Raw genomic sequence first — 26,765 nt, forward strand, 5'->3', positions numbered from 1 at the left:
ATCCATTTAATCCCACCGGCAACAATTGCAGACTTTTATTTTCACTTCTGGAAGCTCTAAAAGAATTGTTTTGACTTCTGGTAGCTAATTTAAGTTTTTTAAATCAAATAATAGAGGGTCTACTCTAAGCAGTATTAATTTCATGTCTCTAGTGTGAAAGGTCACATGACCAGACCTCTTCACTTCCTGCCTGTGACCCTGGAGGTAAATTTCTGTCTCAAACCTGTACAAGAGGAAGTCAGTAAAATATTTAAATAAACAAATATAAATAAAATATTTTGAACATGTGTTCTTACTGATATATAGAGAAAATTGTATCCCTTCATTCATCTTTTGATCATAAGAAGAGCAAATGTAAGCATGGCAACAAATGTTGCCGCTAGCATAATATATACATAGACAGCACTGTGGTGTGTGTCCATAAATTTGCTGTTTATTCTATATGTCCTGCTGTTCCCATACGGCTTTAAACTATCAGATATTTTAGATCTTCTAGACCTGAAGGAACATCAAAATGATGTCTTCTACATCACTGTCGTTCCCAGTGATGTTCAAACACGCTGTCATGTTTGAACCCCTCCCCTTTTTCACCCCCCAAAAGGCCACAAACTGTGGCCAATGCACTGAATGACCACTACAAGACGACGCCACGCCTGAAACTAGTTCAGGACACAGTCAAGGAGCAGTTCTTGATCTGGTAGAACAGGGCGAATGTCCTCCCAGACGCATATTTGCCCATACTAACATTTTCACCTGACTTTGCCTCATTGGTGAAATAACTATATGAGGTCAAAGGTCACGCTGCTGGATGTGGCATTGAATCTTTATGCATCTGAAATATTTCTGAACACTCTTGTAACCATTCTTTGTTATAATGCATGTCATGATCTTCTTTTATTTGTTTCTATGTATAAATAGGCCAGATTTGTGTAATTTATACTGGGCCGAGTATAAAACCTACATTTTCACTAACATAACCAACGTAAAATGTAATAATTCATAAATATCATGTGTTAGGGAGGTCCAAGGATTGAAATGCATACACTTATTTTGCAGGAAAATATTTGGGATTAAACGGGTTAATGGACTCTTGTTGACTCTTATGTCTCTCTTGTTCTTCTCAACAACGCTTTATAAATTCACTATGGAGCTTTTAGATGAACCTAGTCAGCTAGCTAATTAGCCACAGTGACACCACGGTCCTATAGGCAGGTATTTATCTCCATAAATGTGTCAGCATATGTAGATTCTGTTCCTCCTGTGCTAGTTCAAAATTAATTTATAAATAAACTGCAAAAGGCATCTTATTTATTGGAAGAGAGGACTTGGGATTCATTGTGAATCTCTAAACTCTCGTTTTTTTCTGCCACTCAGGTTTCCATTAAAGTTCAGTGTAAACCATGAGAATAATCTTTAAATTTATCAACAATATGTAACAGCTGGAAAGTATGTTGTTGGTACATCTGTGTACAGACTCCAATCACAGTTAACATATCATAACTCTCCCTAAATCTGTAGGATCCAAGTTGTTTATGAATGTTTCCTTCCTGATTCTTTTCATTCCAGTCAACTTTCCATTAATATGATTGCAAACAGCACACTGTGAATGGCGAGCCTCTCATTTCCGCGAATGACACTCCATAAAAACGAAGCTCTTTAAAGCTTATCAACAGATTGTGAAAGCTGTTGATACACCTGTCTCGTGGCTCATTAAACATTGACTCTTATCACAGTTAATATATCATGAAACATCCTAAAACTCTAGGATCATCATAGTTTAGGGAGCTTTTTCCCTGATTGTTTTCCTTCCACTTATCTTTCCATGTTGTCAGCTTCTTAAGCAATGAAAATTTGTGTTAAAAGATCCTTTTTAATTAGTCTGTAATATTCGTAGCATAATTATTTTTTAAGCTGAAAGTCACAAACAAGTGATTTAAACATGCTACTCTGTAATAAATATATTATTTTTCTTTCTATAAATGAATTATTCAAATTTAACTGCTTTGATTTGTTTATTATAGATGTTTGTGCCTATGTTTGTGATTGCGTGTAAGACTACATGTTTTTTGGTTTAGTTTTTGGATAGAGGTTGAAAAATGTCATGCACAAATACATATTGCATCTAATTGGGTATGAAAAAAATGCAAATCATGACAAAAAAATAAGCGTTGACAGTGTTGCTGGGTAAATGGCATTTTGAGAAAAAAAAAATCCTTTCCGAGTGACTTTATTGGGTTGTGTACTCTCTCCTCTACACACGAAATCCCAGTATTTTTCCATCAAGAACCGCGCGGCACCACGTGACCGCAGCGCAGGAGGAAGAAAAAAACACGCTGTCATGTTTGCATCTTCTCTGTGCATTAAAAGCTCTTAATTTGCAAGAAAATACACAGCATGTCGCTACATGTCTTGCCTATGATGCTGCTGACACTAATATTTGCAGTCTCCCCGATCTCTGCAGGACTGTCAGTCACTCAAAAGGAGCCAACATCTCCTTGAGGTCGCTTTCTAACCCCGGTGATCGCGTAACCACTCCCACTCGTGGCTGGTGGAAAATTACCAGCTTACAAGCAACAGGCAAATGAATGGCGCTTGCGGTTCATCATATCGTTCAGCCCCTCTAGTGTTACCCGAATGTGACAGTCGCTGTCATTGCAGGGTGTGTTGCCTTAAAAAGTAGCAGAACATTCACTCCGACGGGTTATAATCGTAAAGGTGGGCTTGTTTTGCTAATTTTGTGAAATATGCCTGGGTTATAATGCATTTTGTTAACTTCTTAATGATATAAATAAAGAAAAATACCATTTGAATTAGAGGATATTGAGTTTGATGCGCTGAATCGTGCAGAAGTCCACTCTGCATGGGAGTCTGCCCTCTTTTTCTCTCCGGGCGGAGAAGTCGCGTGGGCGCTTGAGCGAATTGAAATGGACTGACAGCTCACCTAGCCAATGGGACTCTGAGAAGGGCGTCTCCGTCATGGTTTCAGCCAATCAGCGCTCTATGTGGGCGGAATCTCGGTCCAAACTTTTACGCGGCGCCATCGGCTGAAAACTATACCGAGATGGAATCTCCCAGTCTGAACCGGTTTCAACCGGTTGTGAGTTAGTTGCTTGAGAGAGGAGAGGAGGCGCAGGCACCACAACCTTTATACCGCCCCGCCGGAAAAATCACAAGAGTAACGAATTAATAAGTGAATCAAGATTTTACTTTTATTTTTTCGTAAAATGTATCGGAAAAGAAGCTCGCTCGGTTTTCCGTAACTGTAGTTTTGGGAATCTAACATTCTTAGCAGCTAGGCATCATTCGCTACTGGAGCTGGACTTAGTCAACGCTGAAAAAGCAGCAAAAATAGGAAATCTTTCCAAATCAACAGTGAAGTGCTTCACTGTTAACCTTGTAGCTTCTTTTGGCAAACGCCGCTCTTTTGAGTCAGAGCCTTGGACTTTTAGGTAGGTAACCAGGGTTAACTGCAAACGTGCTGTGTTTTTTTAGTACTAAAATGCATATATTTGTAGGGATAAGTATATATGCTATTTAAACGCTGCATTATATTGTCACGGTGTTTTTGAAAATAAGTGAATTCGGATGGCTCTACCAGCATCAGTAGGGATAACCAAGCAGCCATTGACTGACCGCTAGCTAGCGTTCGCAACTGTATTAGTTAAGCTAATGTTAGCAGTCAGGGGGAAAAGTGCTGTAACTTTTTTCATAGGGAAAAATTGTAGCAAAAAGTGCGACAACGCAGATGAATAAGTAACCATGTGCTTTCTGGTTAAACCCTCGCCTCTCCCACTGACTGTAGCAGCATCCACTCCTGTGCATGATCCGAGCGGATGTTAAGTTTATGTTGCTAGGTGCGCATCGTAACCTCTGCTATCTGTATCCAAGCAATACCGCAAAGAGTTTCGCATCAAGAATAATGCACAGCAACTTCATAGTGGTGATGAACCAGCTTGATAGTAGCGTGTTTGCATGGGCGTCCTCTGTCTCTGGCATCCTTGGTGGGAGTGGTTGTAGTGAGAAATGAAAGGACCACATGTGACCAGTTCGTGTAACGACTAGCTGCAAATGGAGCGTCATTTGCGGGCTAATTATAGCACCGTGTGCGCGTTGTTTACACCCGTCTTGGTAGAGATATTGGGAATAACTTCCTACTGAGCTCCATGTCAGATTGAGTGTATATTTCCAGCCTTGGATTTGCGCTGGAGTCTGTTTTTGGACTGAATTCCGTTACATGCAGATGTAAACAATATGACGTCGCTTTGTATATCCGGCACGTGGCTCGTTAAAACCTTAATAAAGTGTGACTTTAGCCCTCGATGTGTTATAAGCAAGCTTGCTTCAAACCGCATGCTAAGGGTCATATAGAGGAAACTGAAATCTTTGGTCTACACAAACTAAGCAAAGTCACTGACATTTGGTTTTCTGGTGCTTGCTCAACTTTGCTAATCGAAGTTGACCTATTTTACCTTTTAGTAGTCAAATTTTGCAGCCAATCACCTGTTTAATTTACATCTTCAGTAGTTTTGGTGTTGTATAGTTCAGGCTGGGGATATCTAGAGTTGTTATTCTGCTTAGTAACCCAGAATAAGCAAAGCTGAACCATAAGAAAGATGAATGAAATTTCTTCATCTAGTCATCTTATTTCCTCCAAAACATTGTTAGACATATGATACCATGAGTTTAACTTCTCAAAGTGACAGCTCTCTAAATGATGTTTGTGATGTTTGTCAGCTGTTTGGACTCATTTCCAAACGAACGGTTCACATGACTTTGCCCATTGAGTGTGCTCTGTGCATTCATGATCACCTCCCTGTCCTTGTTACAGAACTCTATGCCAGCAGTTATGACAATATTAGCAGACCATGCAGCACAACAGCTGCTGGACTTCAACCAGAAATTGGATATCAACTTGCTGGATAATGTGGTGAACTGCCTATATCATGGCGTGGGACCTCAGGTACGTTGTTGGCTTCATTAACCCAAACCGGACCCAGAATAATCAACAATCTGGTCTCTCTTACCATATTCTCCTCTTTAAAATAAACTGTTTTGTTGGTATGAATCTTGAAAAGTTTCCTTGTATCGCAGCAAAGAATGGCGCAGGAAGTGTTGACACACTTAAAAGAGCATCCAGATGCGTGGACAAGAGTGGACACCATCCTGGAGTTCTCGCAAAACATGAACACCAAAGTAAGCTCGCCATAATTCAGAAAGTGCAGCTGGAAATGCATTTAATTTTGCTTTGAGGAAGATTTCTATTTGAACAAAACACATATTACAAGCTCTTTATCATGTACTGATAAAGTATTATACTGTTAGCTATTTAGCTATACACACATGGCTTATTTAGAAAGTTGACCCATGCCCTAACTTGCAAAAGTTACTCAAATGGAAAAAAAAAGGAACCTGAAAGGCCCAGATACACATTTGAAGCACATAAAAGCCAGCAGCTTTTCTCTCATTTACAAGTCTGGCACAGTTTTCTATACTTCATGAGTAGAATAAAACAAATGTCATTTTAGTTTACGGCTTTGTGCACTCAGAGAACTGAATCCACCGACTTTCATTTTGTATTTTAACCCTAAGAGAACCAGAATTGCAAAACTGAAACTGACTCCAACTTTGAAAGCATTTTCAGCGCAGCTTCCTCAAAGTAATATGAACATATGCATTGTTTAAATGTGCTTTGTTTTTCTTTCTGTAAGATTGCTTTTAATGATTGACAATAAGTCGCTGATGTCTGAGTTGACATGTTAATAGTACTTTTCTAGGTTTAAATATGTAATTTGCCAAATGAGTAGAAGAAGAGAGGAAGCCAAAGGTAAACACCTTCAAACATTTGGCTTTTGGTCTGGAATTAAAGTAATTGTAATATATATTTTAATGTAATACATTCAGGTTGTGACTATTTGATATTAATCACAATGTTCCATTATGTTTATGGCTTGTAATAGGAAGAAAGAGGGTGTGTCATCCCGTGCCTCTTGACACAGCTAGGCTTTGACGGCAGGCCTCCAAAAGGTCTACCCTTTTTTAAATTACTTTTGACTGAATTCTGTTCATCCATTTTTTTTCCTGCATCTGTTTCACTGGACAGAGGGGGAGTGCAGGCTGCAGTCAGTAGGATCCATTATGCTGAGACAATTTTTAAATGATTTCATTTCAGCTGTAGGGATCACGGCTCTGTTCCTGACTACACTCTCTTCTTTACTTCTCATCTTTCCTTTTATTCTCCTTTCTTTTGTTTACCTCAATTAAGTAAAAAAAAAATAATAATATCCAGAACCTTTTATGGTAGCAATTGTTAGAAAAGATTTGGGAATTTCTCTTCTTGCCTCCTGTGCTGGTTTTTGCACTTTCGGAGTTAAAGGTGAAATAAAAACGCATCTCTCCATGTGTTCTGCCATTCAGTTGACACCTGTGAGTGTTGCACTGTCACTGTGCCTGTAAGGAGATTTCACCTTTAATCTCTCAGCATCTATTGTCTGTAGCACTTTGGTGATCCTGCTTTAATAACATCCTATTCTACAAGTCATTCCTTTATTTTTTTTCCCCCCTCTAAAATTCATGTCCTCTTGAACTGATGATCCCTACCGTTGAAACAGTCAACTCAAGAAACAGTGATATCTCTGAAGTAAATGTTTAATTTGCCTTTTTTTTGTAGAACTTAACCTGCGGCTGGTCTCGCTGTTCCTTATGACGCACCAGATAAAGAAACATAGTTTGGGTTATAAATGATAAAATTAAGCAACAATTCAACACACTTAAGTTGGAAAAAAGGCCTAATCTTGGATTGGGTATCAAAAACATTGCATTGTTTGGAGCTAATTTCTGAATAAGGATCTTTATGCTGGGATTAGTGGATAATATTTTCCTAAATAAAAATACATTAGGGTTTATTCTCCTGTTTAGGTTTGGTTCTGTTCACACCTCGACCTTTTTAACTGAATCTGAGGACAGGCACATCTCTTATGCAACGGTGACGTCTTTTTTAAAGTGTACAAGTAATGCGCTAAAAAATGTAAAAGTGTTGTTTTCTATAGAGATTAATGGAGTAAAATGGTGCCCCTCTGTAGAGGAATCAATTCAGTCATGCCCAGATTTATTTAAAATTTCTATATTTGTATCATTGCAATGGCGACGGATTTCCTTCCAGTTTTTTGTTTTAACATTGTTAGCTGATTTACAGTGTTCACAGTTCAGTATTCACTGAGTATTATTATTATTTTTTCTGCAAATTGTTCTTGGGAAAACATGCCTATTTTGCACATTTTGTTTGTAAAGCAAATATGAAATATTCCAAAGAAAATACAGATTGGGAAGCTGAAATACAGAGACACAACACCATCCAATCCAGGAGCAGCATTTATTTACTTTGGCTCTGATTGACTGTACATAAGGAAGCCTGTGATTCTTAGCTTCTACTGTAGTACCAAGATGTCTTTCACTGTGCGTATTACTGATTATTAAAGTTTAATTTGGTGATTTTTAACTATTAAAACAGGCAGTTTTAAGTATTTTTAAATGCTTTTAGAATCTGAAGTGTAAATACTTAAATCAAACCTGCAAGTTTGCAGATTTTGCAGCTCTGACCTCTAATCTCCCCAATCCCATTGTACTACTTAATAATATTTTCTGCACTCATTAACACATTAATGAAATATTTCAGTCAGGCCACCATTGTGCGGTGAAACATCTGGGTTGTTTTTTTTATGTGATGAACTAGTTTTGTGTTCCTGCCTCAGTTCGTGGGGTTGGGTGTTACTTTGTTTTTTTTATACCATTTAACTGTCCTGATATGATCTGGTTAAACTAGATTCACTTCCGTTTTCTTTTATGACTACGTGACTAAAGCGTTAACTTGAATTGAAAACATTTTTTTTATTACTGTGGCATCGATAGACAAAAAAATAATTATAAGGATTAGAATTCAATCAGAAGGTATGTAAACTGTTGCAGTAAGATTACCAATTGCCCATGTGGGATAGAATTAAGCAATGCACCATTAGGCCTGCCATGACACCAAGTTTAACTAGCTGATAAATCTTCCCAGAAGCTATTGTGATAAACAATAATATTGTTTTTCTGAGAGCATTTTCAGGAATGGGTTATGGCGTAACGGTGCAAGAACACATTATCAAACGTCAATAAACTTTAAATTCTGGTGAACATTTAACACTGGAACTGGAAGACATTTTAAATATTCAAAATACAAACAAAAAACACAAATAAAATAAATTTTGATGTTTCTCTAAATAAAATTTTTCTTAAAAAAACATTTTAATCAAACTAAAGCACCAGACTTTAGTCATCCAGTTTTTGGTTGAAATATAGAAAAGAGAAAAACGCTAAGTCATGCACAGGGAGATCATTAAGCTCGTTTTAATTCAACATAATATTAATTGGTTTGTTGCGACAGGCTAATGCACCATGCCAAAGTAAAGGGTCAGATTATGAGCAGAAGAAGAAAAAGAAAAGCCAACGCTCATTTTGAAGACATACAATTAGGACTGGACAGTAAATCAGTAATGATAAATCTCATGATAGACTCATGATCATTATCAATACATAGTCAATGTATAGAATATTCACTAAACTCCAATCCAGAACCGCACAGCATTATGGGAGATATAGTTGGAGGAAGCTGTTTATTTGCTCAACCTCTCACAGCCACCTAAGTAAAGATGGTGGCATCAACTAACTCACTCATTCTTTGGTTACCTAGCAACAACCTGTTAAGTAACTTGCACAGCTGCAGTTTCAGTTTTCTCCACGGTGCCTCATAACTGATTAAACCTAAAACTAACAAACAATGGCGTGTAGTGAAAACTGTGGATAAAACAGGAAAGTTCACGCCACCAGATGGGAATATTTCAGATATTTACAAAAAAAACTAATCAATAGTTATTGATATCGACTGATATGAAATGCTTATATTGTGGTACGTTTTTCAGTTGTATCGTCCAGCCATACGTACAACGATTAAATATTATTTTCTTCTTTTCATTCTTTTAAGTAAAACTGTGCATTTTTGCAGGAGAATGCATTTGTTGAGCTAAAAATATTATAATTTAAAGCTCATATTAACCTACAATTTAGAGTTACATCAACCCCTTAGAAAAAGACTTTGTGAAACTATCAGAAAAAGAATTGCAGATTTACATTGTCAAATCTGCAATTCTTGTCAAAAGGACATTGTCAAAGTCTGATGCAGACCAAAAACACAAACTCTGGTCTACCTACAAACCTAGATCAAACTTCGATTGAAGTGAACTCTTGTGTGGTTTTAAGGCATCTGTCAACGCCAAGTGGACTATAGTGAAAGGTATTCTGGGTAAATGCAACCAAAACGAATGCACTAGTCTAGCGGTAGCGGGAGAAATGGCTTTTTGCAAAAGACAAAAGTGAAATCCTACAACTGTTGAAATCTGAAGCCACTCCATTTTTGGTTACCTTCAAGAAAGAAGTTGCGTTTAGTGTTGTCTTCAGAAATTTGTCTGGCATTTCTTTTGGTACTTCTTGGTGAACAGGTTTTTCAAAGATTTTTCTTTGTTTGACAAAGAAACAAGATGCTGAAACTGAAAACGTAACAAATGTTGCAACTTTGGTCCCCAATTAAACCAAGTCTAGTGGGAAACTGACCAAGAAAGAAGGCCCTGCTATATTTCTACAATGACAAAGGGGTAAAATCATCCATCCAGAAAGGCTTGATCTTACATGTGTAATGTATAAGTCACAGGAAATCCACAAATTCTGACTTTGCAGATCCAGTTCTTGTTTTTAGGAATTACACCAGGTGTTATAAAGTCACCCTGCCTAATAAAAGTTTTCATCTAATGTGCTAATGTGTAGATTTTTGAGCGTTTATTTATACAAAGTTATAATCTGTCATAGTCCTGTCACGATAATAAATTTTGCCAAACGATAAATTGTCCCAGAAGTTCTTGCGATAAACAATAACACTGTTGTTTTGGACCATTTTCAAGTAATGTAATGGTATGAATGTGATTGAGTATCTTTTGTATAATCAGGAAAAACAACAAATTGAGATAAAAAATGTCTTTTCCAAGAGTAAACTGACCAAGACGGCAGCATAAAACGTGCAACAAATCCAAAATATAACGGTAACGGCATAATAACACAACAAATTCTCAAAAATCAATTAACTTTAGATTCTAGTGAACATTTAACACTGAAACTGGAAAACATTTGAAACATTAAAAAATATTTTACATTTTTACAGACACTTCAAAATGAGTTATGAAGTGTCTGTAAACAAAATTATCCTTCAAAAAAAGGGCTAGCTGAGGCCAAAATACCAAACTGAAAAGTTTTATCCTCCAGTTTTTGGTAGAAAGAGAAACAATAAATCATGCAAATGGAAATTATTGGGTTTGTTTGAATTTATCATGCAATTAATTGATTTATTGCTTATTGTGACAGGCCCAGTCTCTCGTCTCAATTGATTAACAACTTTCATCACTTTCTCCTTTATGCAGTTTTAATAAAGCTATGCTTTTGTTTTCCTGAGCTATTAATGTCTTTTTAGCCTCAGTTACTTAAAAAAAATTAATTTTGAAATGATTAGCTGTGAAATATCCAGTTGCAAGTTCTTGATTCCCAACCTGAGATGGCCTTTTGCAGCATTTTTGACCTCAATCTGAGGTGTCTGCGCTCTGCATGGTTAAAAGGTTGGCGCATGTTTTTGGTGCCTTTTGCTAACTGGTGCGATGCTGGAAGTAACAGCAGGACATCTGCAGTGTTTTCAGCATAACGCTCTGTGTAGACACTTTCATAGCCAAGGTGCAAAATCTGCATGAAATGGATCAGTCCAATCAATTTTAGAAATCCAGGCCACAACAAACTGTTTTTGGTTTGTATTAAGGTGACACAGTTCTTGTTCTCAAGTCTTGTTAAAGTTGTTTTTCCTCCTTGCTAATGCTGCTTCCTTGTTGCATTTTTACAGTACTATGCTCTTCAGATACTGGAAACAGTTATCAAAACAAGATGGAAGATTCTGCCCCGAAATCAATGTGAAGGTAAGCGTTCATCCTGTGGTGGATGTAACAGTACTCGGCGTTTAATGTGGGTTTAAATGTTGTGACGTGTGGTTGCCATGTTGAAGAGTATTCCCTTGCTAAGCATGCTGGACTGTTTTCTGCTCCACTGGCTTGCACTCACTTTTGGGACCAGCTAGAAGAAAAAGCAGCTGAAACTCAAAACACTCCAGCAGTTTTTAAAAACAAAATTCACTTAGATTTGTTGGCATCTCCTAAAAGAAGTAGATGAATACTGTCACTATTTAAATTAAATGAAATTGTAGCACCTGGCTTGCAGATTTTATGTCAGTTTGTTGGGATCCGATGGTTTTGATCTGCTGCTTTGCCCTCTTGGTGTCATAGGGAGTGAGGAAGGGGTAGTTTGACGCAGTTATCCTCTCCACTGTTCCCTGTAGAGGCCTATGCAGTTTGTGGGAAATTTTCTGGTCACAAGAAAGACAGAGTTTTCCAGAAATCTCAATATTCATTTTTGCCTTGATGTGTAGCTGAGGTAGGTTTTTGGTAGAAGTAATATTAGGGCCAGGCTAAGAGATTTAATTATTTTTAGTCACGAGAGTAGGAATTATATTATGAGCATAAAGATGCAATATAACCAGAAGAGAGTTGGTAGATTAATAGAAAAAGTTGTTTTAATTAGAAAAAAATTAGAGATTTTTTTTAAAATCTAATATGAGCAGTTTGGCAAACTGTGTGGTTCTTTCTTCAAAATAAACTATTTTATGATCATTTAAAATTCCTTCCACTGATTATAATGTTATGATGATGTTAAAAATTCAAGTATTTCCTTATTTGTGAAACAAATAACAAAGTATAACTTATTGCAACTTTAGTCTGGTAATATTCTGACGGTATTCTCATATTTTTTCAACTTTACTCTGGAAATGTTTCAATTTATTCTCATTATTATGAATATATTTTGTTATGATTATGACTTCATTGTTGTTCAACTTTATTCTGGTGAAATGTCTTTATTCTCATATTACAAATTCCTTTTGGTATTACTATGACTTTATTATCGCACAACTTTGTTCTGATAACATTACAACTTTTTTTTGTTCTTGTATTACTTTGTCTTTCTTGTAGTAATATTACAACTATTAACTTACAACTTCATTCTTGCATTATTACAACTTTCATCTGGTAACAATGACTCTATTCTTACATTTTTATTACTTTATTTTCTTGTTATTACAAACATAATCAGGTTAAGATGACCTTATTTTTTGCATTTTGACTTATTATTATTATTACATCTTAATTTTCATATTACCGGTACTATTTTTGCGAATTTATTCTTATATTGTTATGACTTCAGTCTTGTAATTAGATTTTTATCTTAGCCTGGCCCTAATGCTCTATCGTAGATTTTTTTAAAGATGCATAACGTCAGATGATGCCATGTCTGTGCATTGTATTGGTACAATAATTTGATCATGCTAATGAAAAACACCAAAAAAATCATCAAATGTCCAGATTTTAATTTCTGGCTAATTGCCCATCACCTTTAAGGCTTCAAAAATAAAAAGGCATAACTGATAATTGCCCTCAATTTTATTGTTTTGAAGAGAGAGAGAGAGAAAAAAGAATTGGTAATCAATGTCAAATCAATTGATTCTGCCTCCCTCCATTCTTCTATAAGTTTACTAAAAATCAATTTTTCCCATTGACCTAAGACTTACCTGCTTCTGACCGTAGATGCCTGAATTTTGTTCAAGTGGCAAACCCAGTGCAGGGCGACCGGCAAGTATGTTTTTTCCCCCTTGTGTCAGAGTATTGCCTCGTTTTCGGCTCCTCTCACCACACCCCAGCACATCATTTCCAGCACAGCCAAAACCGAGGGTGCTGAAACTTAGTGTTTCTTTCCTCTGTGTTTTTTTTTCCTTTTTTTTAAACATACCTGTTACATTGATAGTTTTGCATGTAAAAAAACAAAACAAAAAAAAAGCACAAAGGAAATGTAACTTCCACTGAACTGACCGAAAAGTTTTTTGCCCTGCAGCAGTTCAGTGGCAGTTGCAGTAAACATTCGTGGTTTACAATTGGCTTTGCAACAGTATGAAAGTGGAGGGCCACACCTTCTTTTTTTAAACGTGTAAAAATGTGGGATAAGTTAGGTAGTTAGCTTGATGCCAGCAGATTGTTTGAGGGTTATTGTGTAATTTGCTTCAGGCAGCTCGTCATGTCAGAATATGTTGACATAAATGTTGTTGTTGGCGACGCTAACGCTCTCCCTCTGATGCGTTTGTGTATTTGCCAGGTATAAAAAAGTATGTTGTTGGGCTCATTATTAAGACTTCATCGGATGCTTCGAGTGTAGAGGTGAGTGAATCTTTAAATAATGTTTACATTGTGCTGTAGTCCAGGAAGTTAGTTCTGTTTTCTGTTTTGTGCCTTTGACATCTACACATTTCGCAACATTATTGCAAATTTGTACATGACAGATCAACAAAAGTAGACATCACGTGCTTTTTCAGCAGTTTTGAAAAAACTGTTTGTTGTTTTTAATCTATGCATGAAACCTTTCTTTGCTCTAATACCTTTCACTAAAGTTTAGTGCTAATGTTTGCCTCCAGAGATCACCTAACTGGAAAATCGTTAACCTGTGTGTAACTTGGCACAGCTGACAAGTTGGGGGGTGTTCAGAAGTTGAAAACAAATTTAGCTCATAAAACGCCATCACAAACTTTAAACATCCCAATAATGAAAAGATGGTGGACTATCTGAAAACCTGCAACGACGAGGCCATCCAGCTGAGCTGACGGGCCAGAAAAGGAGAACATTAATCAAATTCAAAATCAATTCAGAAATACTTTATTGATCCCAAAGGGAAATTAAATGGGGAGGCAGACAAGAGGCTCATGGCCAAAACCTGTTGGGAGCGAAGAAACCAACCATAAACTTACAGCCAGAATTATAATTTAACGGTTTGGATTGCAGCCTATTAATGTGTTTCAGAGGCCTAGTTAAAGCCCAGACCGACACTCTTAATCGTATCTGTTTGACAATTACAATTGGGACAAATTTCTGTTTTTAGATGTGCAAAACTAGTTTGAATGCAAGTTTTAAAGGTAGGGCTGAATCGATTAATCACGATTAATAGATTATTGAAATAATCGTCAACTTATTCAGTCATGGATTAGTTGTTAACTGGAGTATACAGACTCAAAATAGGCTATTTGCTAAAATAACAACACACTCAGACCAGTAATTAAGCCAAAAAAAATACATTTGAAACTAAAAAACAACTTTAGTCTGTAAATTATGTTCTAACCAGAACTTCTCAAACAGCAATTTTAGCTTCAACTGGTTCTAATTTTGCAAGAAAATACCTTTAACTATGTAATTATTAAACTGTTAATCCAAAAATACAAACAATAAATAAAGCAGAAATGTTGAGCTTTTCAGATGTTTTTATAAATGTGGTTTTACTGCCATCGTTTGCTAGAAATCGTTAATCATACACTAAAGGAATGCTACGTTGTTGCATTTTAGGCAACAGAATGTTTTACTTTCTTATTTAAGAAAGAACTTGAATTTGTTTATTTGCATATTTTAATTTATTTCTATTCTAATATTTAGTAGTAAAAGGCTCAAATGTAAAAATCTACAGAATGTGCCAGTTTTTTTTTTTAAAATAAAATAATCAGTTACTAAATTAATTGTGAGTTGCAGATAGGCCTGCCACAATAAGCAATAAATCAATTTATCAATCAATTGAATTTACAAATGGAAAGAAGCTCAATCGATTTATAGTTTTTCTCTCTCTCTTTAAAACCTGGATAGTAAAAGTCTTCAGTTTGGTGTTTTCGTCTCAACTAATCCTGATTTTGAACGATTTTGTTTTCAGAGACTCCATAATTCATTTAGTTTATTTATTTTTTATTTTTTATTTTGGATATTTAAAATGTTTTCCAGCTCTATTGTTAAACATTCAATAGAAATTAAAGTTTATTCATTTTTGAGAATGTGTTCTCGCATTATTATTACTTTAAAATAATATCAAAACAACAATATAATCTTTTATTGCAATAACTTCTGGGACAATTTATCACCCAGGAAAATTTCTTCTAGATAAAATTCCTGCATTCTTTCATAATTACTTCCTACGTTTTGTTTGTCTGTCACATAAAATCCCACATAGAGATAAAATATGAGTATATTCTCAGCATATGAATACTTGGAGAAAAGAGGTGCCAGTTAAAGAACCGGGTGGAGAACATGCAGTCTGCTGCAGTGTTTTCAGTCGCAGAAGGTCGCAGGGTTAAATTGGACGTCTCGGTCCGTCTCAGGGTGGATTAAAAGCTCAGATGTTTGGATTGTTCTTATGGGAAACGAAGCAAAACCTTTTCTGCTCTTCATTCTGGAGAAAATGTTAAATCCAAATAGGGAATAAATGAGAAGCCGACTGCCAAGTTTAACCTTTAACTTTACTGAACTGTAAAATAAATCAGATGTTTTCTTTCTGATGTCATAAAGTCAACACCTGCACCTTTTCATAAGAGGTCAGCATATCTTTAAGATAACATAATAATAATGAGTTCTGTGACACCAAACTTACTGAAAAACAAGAAGGAAACCAGATTTCAGTTTAGTGTGTCGACTTTAAGTTACAATTATTTTTAAGTATTACTTTTTGTTACTGGACAAACTGAACTGGATGGACTTTTAGTTTGGTTTGGATGCTAATCTAAACAATTGTTTCCACACTTCCTCCACTCCTTTAATTCAATTTTTCTTAACATATTTTTCTTTTTTTACTCTTTTTTTTTCTTTTTCTTTTTTGCTATTTGTCTATAAATGTTCTCTATTTTAAAGAACTTTTGGCAGAATATGACGTTTTAAAGGACTGGAAGGGTTTTGTGTTTGTAAAATTGCTACAATTTCTGTGAAATTTGTCTGGATTATCTGATAGACCAACAAAAAAAGGAGCATAACATAATTTTCAACACTTTTTCTTTACAAACTCTTTTTCTTTTTTTGTAACCTTATTTTTTATTATTATTTTTACTTATTGCACTTTGTTAATTTTTAATGTGTCATTTTTGCTCTGTCGTATATAAAATGCTCTAAGAATGACGTTTGATTTAAATAATCAACAAATTAGTGGGTGAATTTTTAGGAATGATGTTAGTTTACCAGCCACTGAAGCTTGTAATGTTATGATAAATTATGTTTATGATTTAGGTTTAGTTGAACTTTATAAATGTTGTAAAGATTTGTCCAATCTGTTACAAAAACTGCTGGTTTAATAATTTAGTTTGTTCAACTTTATTGTGCAAAAGGATTATTCATGTCATTTTTTCTCTGTTGTAGAAAGAGAAAGTGTACATTGGAAAGCTGAACATGATCCTGGTTCAGGTAAGTTTAATAATTTTCTAAAAGTTCAAGTTTATTAAATCTTCAAGTTTTAGATTTACATTACATTAATTTTGATTTATGTCACTTAAAACTTTGTTTTCTGACCAGTGTTGGTGCCATTATACTGTGAAACCAAATAAAGGGAAACAGAGTTGACAATGATTTTATGGTTGGAATGATCGATGTTACTCAGTGTATTCTATTTATAACCTATTAAAAATATTATTTTAGATTGATTAGAGGAACATACAACCGTATTTAATGAAAACAAAAAGTTAACTATAGTAAGTACTTCAATATTAAGGTAGTTTTATAGTTATGGTGACCATAGAAAACGTTCCTTTTTCTTCTTCTTCTTCGACTGATTTTGATGCATTTAATAAAATGTGTTCACAGATCCTGAAGCAGGAGTGGCCCAAACACTGGCCCACATTTATCAGTGACATTGTAGGCGCCAGCCGCACCAGCGAGAGCCTCTGTCAGAACAACATGGTCATCCTGAAGCTGCTCAGCGAGGAAGTCTTTGACTTTTCCAGCGGACAGATGACCCAGGTCAAGGCAAAGCACCTGAAAGACAGGTGAGAGTCAGACATGTTGCTGCTGCTGTTTGGTGGAATGAATGAATGAACGAACAAATGAATGAATGAAGTCGCTGTCATTGTACTCAAGTAAGAGTAGCTGTACTTAAACTATATTTTTACGCGAGTGAAAGAAAAAAGTTCAAGAAATTACTAAAGTGAGAATACACTACATGACCAAAATAGAAAGTTAAGTGGAAATTTTGGTATTTTAAGGATGAAAATGACAATAATTCATATAAGTAATAAACAATAAAAAAATCAGATAAAAGAAAACATTTCCAAATCCGTTTCTTTCAATAAAAAAAAATTAAGAAACTTTAACAGAAACTGCATGTGTGTGTCTGTGTCTGGTGAACTTTTGGTTAAAACATGTTTTTTTTTTTTTTTTTTTTATTATTATTCAGTGGGTAGAAAATCCAGAAATTTTACTCCAGTAAGAGTAGAAATACTTCATGATAAATCTGCTCAAAAAGTACAGAGTAGCAAAAGTACTAATAAAAGTAAAAAATTTAAAAGTAATTACTCAAGTAAATGTAACTAGTTACTATCCAACTCTCAGTAGAGCTACTTCAAATATATTTTTACTAAAGTAATAGTAAAAAGTAGCCATTCAAGAAATTACTCTAAAGAAAAGTATTTGGTAAAAAGTCTACTCCAGTACTGAGTAACTGATCAAATTATCAATCATGTAACACTTAAAATTAACATTGGATGGACCAAAATGTAAATTTATGTGAATATTTTGGTTTGTTAAGAAACAAAATGAATACAATTAGTTTTGTAACAGTTACAGGCAAAAAAAAAAAAAAAAAAAAGTGACAACGATGAATCAGAACTTATCACAATAAATGATAAACGATACGATATCGTATTAATATTAGCCCTAATATTAACTTTATGCTTTTGTTGATGAATGCAGCCATTCCAGGTTGGGTTGAAAATCCGCTACAATCAGAAGAAAAAAATATCTTAATTTAACAATCCCTGCTGCTCTGAATGAAGATTAATTATTTACCTTATGAGCAAAGGTAACTATTACCTTTCTGTTTGTAGTTTGTTGTTTTTGACTCTGCAATAAATAAAGTAAAACAAGGCAATTAAATATTTTATTATCATTTCGTAGTAGTATCACTGTTACAGAAGTCTCTCTGTGTTGTTCTGGACTATAAATAGTCTTATTTTCTACACTATTTATAGTCTTGGAGTCTTCCGTCAGGCTGTTAGCGATTCAAATTGTTCATTTTTCAAGTTACAATCTTAAAAAAATTAACAAGCTCTCCTGTTTACCCTCTATAAACTGAAATGTCTCCAAAAAAAGGACATGCTGAGCAAGCAGCAGGCTGACCGTCTCTCCCGCAGGATGTTCATGTGAGACGATTGTTCCCTGAAAATCAAATTATGTAACAACTATTTGGTTGTAAGCAGAAACTTACAACAAAATACAGGACTGCTGTGGAGTTTTGGATCAAAGATCAACCCCAATATCGTACATAAAAAGATTGAATCTAACGCTGGACTGATTTGATCAACACTGCACTCTAGAGCCAACATTACTCATTAATCTCACAGTCAGAGGAAGGTTTTCTATAAAATATTGCAGTTAAACTTGAGATGCACTTACGATAAAAATAAAAATAAAAAAAATCCCGTGGAGGTAGCCTAAAGCTGGGGAATATATTTTACGACTAAATATCTGGGTTCAATAATTCACAGCCCAAAAATCCGCTTCTCACACTTGTGACCCGAAGCGAAGAAGAAAAACAGAGAAGTGAGGATAATGGGAGAACTAGAATAAATCAATAATGTATCACAATAAACACATGATCAATATCAATCGATAATACATCTGATAGAATATTCACTGAACTCTGATCCAGAACCTCACAGCCAGCTGAGCTAAGTTGGTTGAATCAACTCACTCACTCACTCTTCGGTTACCTAGCAACTCACCAATTCTTTGGTTACCTGGCAACAGACTGCCGAGTAAGTTCCGCAGCAGCAGATTCAAATTTTAAACTTTTCCTCAACTGCTTAAAAATAAAACAACAATGGCGAGGAGTGAAAATTGGATAAAACTGGAAAGCCAATAAATTTAAATTACTGATATCGCGATAAGCAATAAATCAGTTTATCGCATGATAAATTAAAACAAGCTCAATAATTTCCATTTGGATGATTTATTGTTTTTCTCTTTTCCCTCTTTCTACCAAAAGTCTTCAGTTTGATGCTTTGGTGTCCACTAAACCTTTTTTTGAGTGACAGTTTTGTTTACACACACTTCATAATTCATTTTTATCTGTTGTTTTTGTCTTGTTTATTTCGGATATTTAAAATGTCTTCCAGTTTCGGTGTTAAATGTTCTTTAGAATTTAAAGTTTATTGATATTTGAGAACGTGTTCTTCCATTATTATGCGATTATTTTAATTGAAAAAGTCTCAGAACAACAATATTATCGCTAATCGCAATAACGTTATGGACAATTTATCGTACAGAAAAATGTATCGTTCTGAGGCGGAAATGCTTAGACCTTTAATATTTTTTGGGTATTTTGACACCAGAACATTTCAAATAAACCTTGTTCTTGCTGTGATGTATTAAATTAATGTTGGGCATATTTTCCCTCAAGAAGAGGCCAAGGGTTTGAGAAGTTAAATTCCTCTGTCTGACCTTGGTGACTTTTTTCAACTTTCTCATTTATTTTGTTGGTTTTATGGATGCTGATGTTCTTTAATGTCTTCTTTTTTCCTCTCAGCATGTGCAATGAGTTCTCCCAGATTTTCCAGCTTTGCCAGTTTGTCATGGTATGACGTTAACCTCATCTCTTTAATTTATGATCCCTCACATATCAGTTTGGTTTTCACATGTTTTTGTCCTCGTTTGTCCTTTAGGAAAACTCCCAGAATGCTCCTTTGGTCCACGCTACCCTGGAGACGCTCCTGCGTTTCCTCAACTGGATCCCACTGGGATACATCTTTGAAACCAAACTAATCAGCACGTTGGTGTATAAGGTGGGGATTACACGAAGAGTACCTAATAAATGTGCTCAAGTAAGAGTAGCACCACTTCTACTTGGTACTCTAGTAAAAGTAAAAAGTAGAAGAGTAAAAAAATTTTAAATCTAATATTTAAAAATTACATCATCAAATGAACCAAAATATAAAGTTAAGTGGAAATTTTGGTATTTTAAGGACAGAAATGACAATAATTCAGATAAGTAACAAATAATAAATTGTTTCCAAATCTGTTTGTTTCAATAAAAAAACTTAGGAAACTTTAACAAAAACTGCAGATGTGTATCTGTGTTTGGTGAATTTTGGTTAAAACATGTTTGTTTTTCATTCGGTGGGCAGAAAATCCAGAAATTTTACTCAAATAAGAGTAGAAATACTTCATACTAAAATTACTCAAGTAAAACTAATGGCTTGGTTTCAAAAAAGTACAGTGTAGTAAAAACATATAATTGTCATTCATTGTGGGGATAATTAAATATGAGAGGGGCAGGAAATCTTAAGATCATCTTGTATCGTCTCCTTGCAACTTTTTGATCAAATTACATAAAATCGCATTTAATGGTTATGATAATTTGTTTTATTTTTATTTTTTTTCTGATTTTACGTTTGTCTCTTCAAAATAAATAATTAAAAATACTCCTAAAATTTAATTTTTTCCAAAAAAGTGACTAAAGTAAATATAACTAGTTACTACTCAACTCTGATTTTGAGTAACCCTCCCACCTGATACTTTTTTGTTTTTCGGTTTATATGAAACCCAGTTAGTTTGCTGAACATCTGAATTCTCCCTGCAGTTCCTGAACGTTCCCATGTTCCGAAACGTGACGTTAAAGTGCCTGACGGAGATCGCAGGCGTGAGCGTGAGCCAGTACGAGGAGCAGTTTGTTACCCTCTTCACTCTGACCATGTGTCAGCTCAAACAGGTGGGTTCAACCCAAACGGCTCGTTTGTTTTCCTGCCGTCTGAGAGTCGGGATTTTTACCGAGGAACGTCTCTGTTAAGATGCTGCCGCTGAACACCAACATCCGGCTGGCCTACGCCAACGGGAAAGACGACGAGCAGAACTTCATCCAGAACCTCAGCCTGTTTCTGTGCACGTTCCTCAAAGAGCACGGCCAGCTCATCGAGAAGCGGCTCAACCTCAGAGAGACACTAATGGAGGTGGGAGGAAGTTCTCAGGCTTTATTTTTAAGGAAAAAAGTCAAATTAAAGATGTAACGTCTGTATCTCAACTTGCCTTTCTCGTCCAGGCGCTCCACTACATGCTCCTGGTGTCGGAGGTCGAAGAGACGGAGATCTTTAAAATTTGTCTGGAGTATTGGAACCATTTGGCTGCTGAACTTTACAGAGAGAGTCCGTTCTCCACGTCTACGTCCCCCCTGCTCTCCGGCAACCAGCACTTTGACGTGCCGCCTCGCAGACAGCTCTATCTCCCCGTTCTCTCCAAGGTGCAGCAGAATCTCGCATCTCTTGTTTCTCCTTTTGGGTTGAAAATGGCTAAGATTACCTATCATAAATATGCACAATGAGAACAAAGACATACTTTCTCACTAATGGGTTTTTAAATGTCCATTTGCAGCTTTTGCATCTGATTCTTGTCATAAAATCACTCGAGTTGTTTGTTGTGTCAAATAAATTATCAAAAGCTCTAAAATAAAAGCAGATTTGTGCCCATGACGACCGTATGGGCTCTGAATGCATGATGTAACTGCTGTGGAGAGTTTTGAGATGTTGACAGCGATGCTTTCGCATGCTTATTGTTTTATTAATGAATCGTGACGTTGCGCAGATGACATGGACGAGGCTAAACCACTTTAACCTTTTGAATCCTGCAGCGTCTCAACTCACAGACACAGTAGAATTATTTGGCACCGCTGTAAGACGCGTTGCTGCCAAAAAGAGACCCTACTTACATTGGCACTCATAAATCAGCAGCCTCTAAAGCAGAGTAAATATTTCCCCCCTCTGGTAATGCCTTAAAGTAAATTTATACATCTGAAGTATGCATGTCTTGACAGATGATTTTTATATCCCGCGGCAGGTGCGTCTCCTGATGGTGAGTCGGATGGCTAAGCCGGAGGAAGTGCTGGTGGTGGAGAACGACCAGGGGGAGGTGGTCCGGGAGTTCATGAAGGACACGGATTCCATCAACCTCTACAAGAACATGAGGGAAACCCTGGGTATGAGCTGATAACTGGGGCATCTGGAGTTCACATTCTCTGCAGGGATCCTTATGGACAGATTTATTATTGCTCTGTCTTCAGGTTCTGCTAAATTAATCAGATTATTATTGTAAGACATGAGTAAATCTGGCCTTAAGCATGGACACAGGATGTTATTACACCACAGTTTTATTGGAGATCAAAGTTGTAACATTTGTTACATTTTTCAGGTGGTGCGGTTTGCTTTCACACTGCGCTGTCAAACAAACCAATCAGCTTGAAAAAACTTTTTCCCCTCCTTGCCTGTGGGGGGCGCTCCACCTAGAACCACTTAAGAAGGCAATGAACGCATCTTCCTTCTTCACAAAATGTAAACAAAAATGGATTAGTATCAGATTTTAGGGTCTTTGTCTTTGGTAAAAGACCATGAGAAATTTCTCCTGCTAATGCTAGACTCATGCATTTGTTTTGTAGGTATTTTACCCAGAATACCTTGCGCTGTAGTCCATTTCCTGCTTTTGGAGCGGTCTCTGGTCCGCTTGGCGTTCACATATGCATTCAAACCAGAGTTCACTTCAACCGAACTGAGACCAAGGTTTTTAGGCTTACAAACTGAACCATTTGAAAAACCTGTTCCCCTCCTCACCTGTGGTGGCGCTGCAGCAAGAAGACCTTCTTTGATATATAACATGAAGAAGACCTTCACAAAATGTAAACAAATTTTAACGGTTGCCTTATTTCTCTGATGTCTTTGGTTAAAAACAAAAAAACCACAACCTTTTTCTCCAGATAGCGCTACACTAGCCTGTTTGTTTTGGTTGAATTTACCCAGAATTCCCTGCTTTATTGTCCACTTCCTGCTTTTGGAGCGGTCTCTGGTCTGCTTGGCGTTCACATAGGCATTCAAACTGCTCCAGACTTCAGTTTAAGGTTTTTAGGCGGTTTGCGCTCATGCTGCACTGCGTCAAACAAACCAACCTGTTAGAAAAACATGTTGCCCTCCTCACCTGTGGGGGGCGCTGCACCCAGAACCGTTCACGAAAATAACACAAAAACCTCCGAGTAATTTGTCTCATATTTTCAAAGTTCTAGGTGATTTAACTTTCTGTTGGGTCGGCGCTTTACTCCGTCTGACCTCGTGTCGCTTCGCCCTCCTGCAGTTTACCTGACTCACTTGGATTACGCGGACACAGAGCGCATCATGACGGAGAAGCTTCACAACCAGGTGAACGGGTCTGAGTGGTCCTGGAAAAACCTCAACACGTTGTGCTGGGCCATCGGGTCCATCAGCGGCGCCATGCACGAGGAGGACGAGAAGCGATTCCTCGTTACTGTCATTAAGGTAAAAATATACGAATCATTAACATAAATCAGGGATGTCCAAACTTTTTGCAATAAGGGCAAAAATACCAAGTACTTTTTTATAAGCTCAACAATAAATCAAACAATATTTTAATGGAACAAAGAGACGCTTTTTTGTCTTGATAAAAGCCAGTTTTCTAACTTTTTGGGTAATTAGTTGAACATAAAAAACTTAAAGTTAGAACGATTCAACTGTAATTTCTGAACACATGGAAGAAATAAAATCAAACAAAACTCCTGATTATTGTAGAAGTATGCAAACTTTTACTTTTTGTGTTTTATTTCTTTAATGAGACAAAATAATAAAACGGATTCCAGAGGTGTTTCTTCTTTTTTCTAATCTTTGAGTTTATTCCCAGCAGCAAAAAAACAACAACTTTCTTTCATAAAACTGATATTAACAAGGTTTCATACAAGAATTAATGTGGATGTTAGTAGGCCTACTTAATATGAAATAAAAATAAAAACAATTTGTTCCTAGCAATTTCCGTTAAAGAAGAATTATATTTCTCATTTAAATTGATAAGTCGAGCAGAAAGAAAGGCTACGTTGTTACATTTCAGGCAATAAAACGTATCTAATAAAGGAAGTGAATTATTTGTTTATTTGCATCTTTTAACATTTTAATCTTGTGTATATAAAAAAAGCTTGAAAAACACATTTGCCAAATGTTTTAGTCTGATTATAACTGTTAGTTCCAGCTGTAAGTGAGAACACATCTGAAAGGCTCTGTTGTGTTTTCTTTTTTTAGGATCTGTTGGGTCTGTGTGAGCAGAAGAGAGGAAAAGACAACAAGGCCATCATCGCTTCCAACATCATGTACATCGTCGGCCAGTATCCCCGATTCCTCAGAGCTCACTGGAAGTTCCTCAAAACCGTCGTAAACAAGCTGTTTGAGTTCATGCACGGTAAAAATGGAGAACAAAAAGCCTTTTTCATCACCTGGTGGAGCTAAGGGGAATTATTTTTAAAATATATTCTCTTCTGTCTTCTTGTTGCTCAGAGACCCACGACGGCGTCCAGGACATGGCGTGCGACACCTTCATCAAGATAGCGCAGAAGTGCAGGCGCCACTTCATCCAGGTCCAGGTGGGCGAGGTGATGCCGTTCATCGACGAGATCCTGAACAACATCAACACCATCATCTGCGACCTCCAGCCGCAGCAGGTCAGCTCTGATTACTGAATTGTTAGATAATTAAGTGATGGGATAGTAATTGAAAGGAGGAAACTCAAAAAAGACAATTTTGCTGAAAGAGCAGCATATTCAGATGAGTAATTAAGCCAAAAATGTACAATTATACATATTTTGCATCTAAGATGGAAGAAAAAAAGCTTTAAATATTTATATACATGTTCAGTTTTAGCTTTAGTACAGGCTGTGTAAAAAAAAAAAAAGCCAGTGGGCACCTTTTGATATCCATGTATTAATCTGTTAATCCACAAAAATAGCCAGCAGATTATTCAAAAACAAATGTTTCCAAATCAGTTTCTTTCAATAAAAACCTGCTGAAACTTTAACAGAAACTGCAGGTGTGTGTCTGAGTCTGGTGAGTTTATGTTTTTCATTCAGTGGATAAAAAAATCCAGACATTTTACTGAAGATTAGCACTACTTCATAATAAAATTTGTAAAAATACTCCTGAAACAATTTATTTTTTCAAAAAGGTTTCTCAAGTAATTGTAGTTGAGTAAAAGTAACTAGTTACTACCCACCTCTGTTTGTTGTTTAGAATAGTTCTACTAATGTTCTGGATTAAAATAAAAGTATCTTGTTCTATAATTATTTTGGACTTGATTCAATAAATTTATTCTCAATTAATAAAGCAAAAATCTTTCAAAAACCTGCTGAGTTTCATTAATCAATTAAAAGCTGATTTTGATGCAGCAAAGTCGACTTCTGAGTAAAAGTCTCCGGATCGACGTGGTTCTGTTTGTTATTAAAAACCATTCACCGGATTAATGCCAACATTTCATGCATGTTTGTCCTGTTTTTGTTCAGGTTCACACGTTTTACGAGGCGGTGGGTTATATGATCGGAGCCCAGACGGACCAGGCGGTCCAGGAGCATTTGATAGAAAAATACATGCTGCTGCCCAATCAGGTATGGGACAGCATCATCCAGCAGGCCACTAAGGTTAGTCAACAACATCCCTCCTGTTTGAAAACCAAACAAACAAATAATAATAACAACGTATGGAATGGTAACCGGCGCCGCCTCTCTGCAGAACGTCGACATCCTGAAGGACCCGGAGACGGTGAAGCAGCTGGGCAGCATCCTGAAGACCAACGTCCGGGCCTGCAAGGCCGTGGGTCACCCGTTCGTCATCCAGCTGGGCCGGATCTACCTGGACATGCTCAACGTCTACAAGTGCCTCAGCGAGAACATCTCTGCCGCCATTCAGACCAACGGTATGGGTATGCACATGCCACTGGGTTCTTGTCACTGTTACCGGCTCGCAGGAGACAGGCAGGGTCTAAACCAGGGTGGACAAACCTTTTAAGTATTAGAGACCCGGTAAGAAAATGAATAAAATAAAATTACGACAATAAAGTCATATAATTACATCACTATTGTACCCCCCTGGTGTAAAACCTGCTTTACCTCTGCGGACGTATCGAATGTTTCTCTGAGTTTGGAGCGATGTGTTCACCGTGTGCGACCCGTTGCTCTGCTGCAGGTGAGATGGTGACGAAGCAGCCGCTGATCCGGAGCATGAGGACGGTGAAACGAGAGACGCTGAAACTGATCTCGGGCTGGGTCAGCCGATCGAACGACCCGCAGATGGTGAGATACCGCGCCTCATTCAATAAGAAAATTATTTTTGTTTTATTTGGATTCAATGTTCAACCGACACAAAGCAGGGAGTAATTTTTTTTTGAAGTGGAAGAAAAAATAATACATATTTTACCCGTTTTTTTATGTTGTTGTTGTTGTGTTTGTTTTTTTTAAATGATCAATAATAATCAGAAGTTTACAGTACACACATAAAATTCATGTAATCTTTTAGGGACGACGACTGATTTTGTTTTTAATCAGCAACAAGAACAGAACAGTTGCTACGTTCAGCAACGTTTAAATGTAGTTTGGGTGCCTCCAGTTTGTGCTTTTGGTTAAAAGTTGTTGGATATTTCTGGTCCTACTTATTTAAGTATTTATTGAAATATAAATGCTTTATTTTAGACCTTTTAACAGTTTCCATGTTTTCAATTTTAATTTAACTTAAA

The 26,765-nt window shown here is 36.4% G+C and overlaps 1 protein-coding gene across 4 annotated transcripts in view; it reads left to right on the plus strand.

Moving 5' to 3' along the window:
- The first annotated feature begins 3,058 nt into the window (after positions 1 to 3,058).
- The window catches only part of xpo1b (exportin 1 (CRM1 homolog, yeast) b), a 29,698-nt gene continuing 5,991 nt past the window's right edge, over positions 3,059 to 26,765 (plus strand). The window contains exons 1-19 of one of the 4 annotated variants that reach the window (XM_044135820.1): positions 3,059 to 3,449; positions 4,829 to 4,960; positions 5,092 to 5,193; positions 10,970 to 11,042; positions 13,321 to 13,382; positions 16,377 to 16,421; positions 16,818 to 16,999; positions 19,756 to 19,804; positions 19,892 to 20,011; positions 20,809 to 20,937; positions 21,017 to 21,175; positions 21,265 to 21,462; positions 22,056 to 22,194; positions 23,337 to 23,518; positions 24,290 to 24,446; positions 24,542 to 24,705; positions 25,540 to 25,674; positions 25,766 to 25,955; positions 26,219 to 26,325. In XM_044135820.1, the coding sequence (XP_043991755.1) occupies positions 4,835 to 4,960; positions 5,092 to 5,193; positions 10,970 to 11,042; positions 13,321 to 13,382; positions 16,377 to 16,421; positions 16,818 to 16,999; positions 19,756 to 19,804; positions 19,892 to 20,011; positions 20,809 to 20,937; positions 21,017 to 21,175; positions 21,265 to 21,462; positions 22,056 to 22,194; positions 23,337 to 23,518; positions 24,290 to 24,446; positions 24,542 to 24,705; positions 25,540 to 25,674; positions 25,766 to 25,955; positions 26,219 to 26,325 (2,319 nt within the window). In that variant the 5' untranslated portion in view covers positions 3,059 to 3,449; positions 4,829 to 4,834. Of the gene's footprint in view, positions 3,450 to 4,828; positions 4,961 to 5,091; positions 5,194 to 5,957; positions 6,025 to 10,969; positions 11,043 to 12,758; positions 12,808 to 13,320; positions 13,383 to 16,376; positions 16,422 to 16,817; positions 17,000 to 19,755; positions 19,805 to 19,891; positions 20,012 to 20,808; positions 20,938 to 21,016; positions 21,176 to 21,264; positions 21,463 to 22,055; positions 22,195 to 23,336; positions 23,519 to 24,289; positions 24,447 to 24,541; positions 24,706 to 25,539; positions 25,675 to 25,765; positions 25,956 to 26,218; positions 26,326 to 26,765 lie in introns of those variants that run through there. The other 3 variants (XM_044135821.1, XM_044135822.1, XM_044135823.1) reach the window with 3 other exon arrangements.

Source organism: Gambusia affinis, linkage group LG13, assembly GCF_019740435.1.
Source record: "Gambusia affinis linkage group LG13, SWU_Gaff_1.0, whole genome shotgun sequence".
Lineage (NCBI taxonomy): Eukaryota > Metazoa > Chordata > Actinopteri > Cyprinodontiformes > Poeciliidae > Gambusia > Gambusia affinis.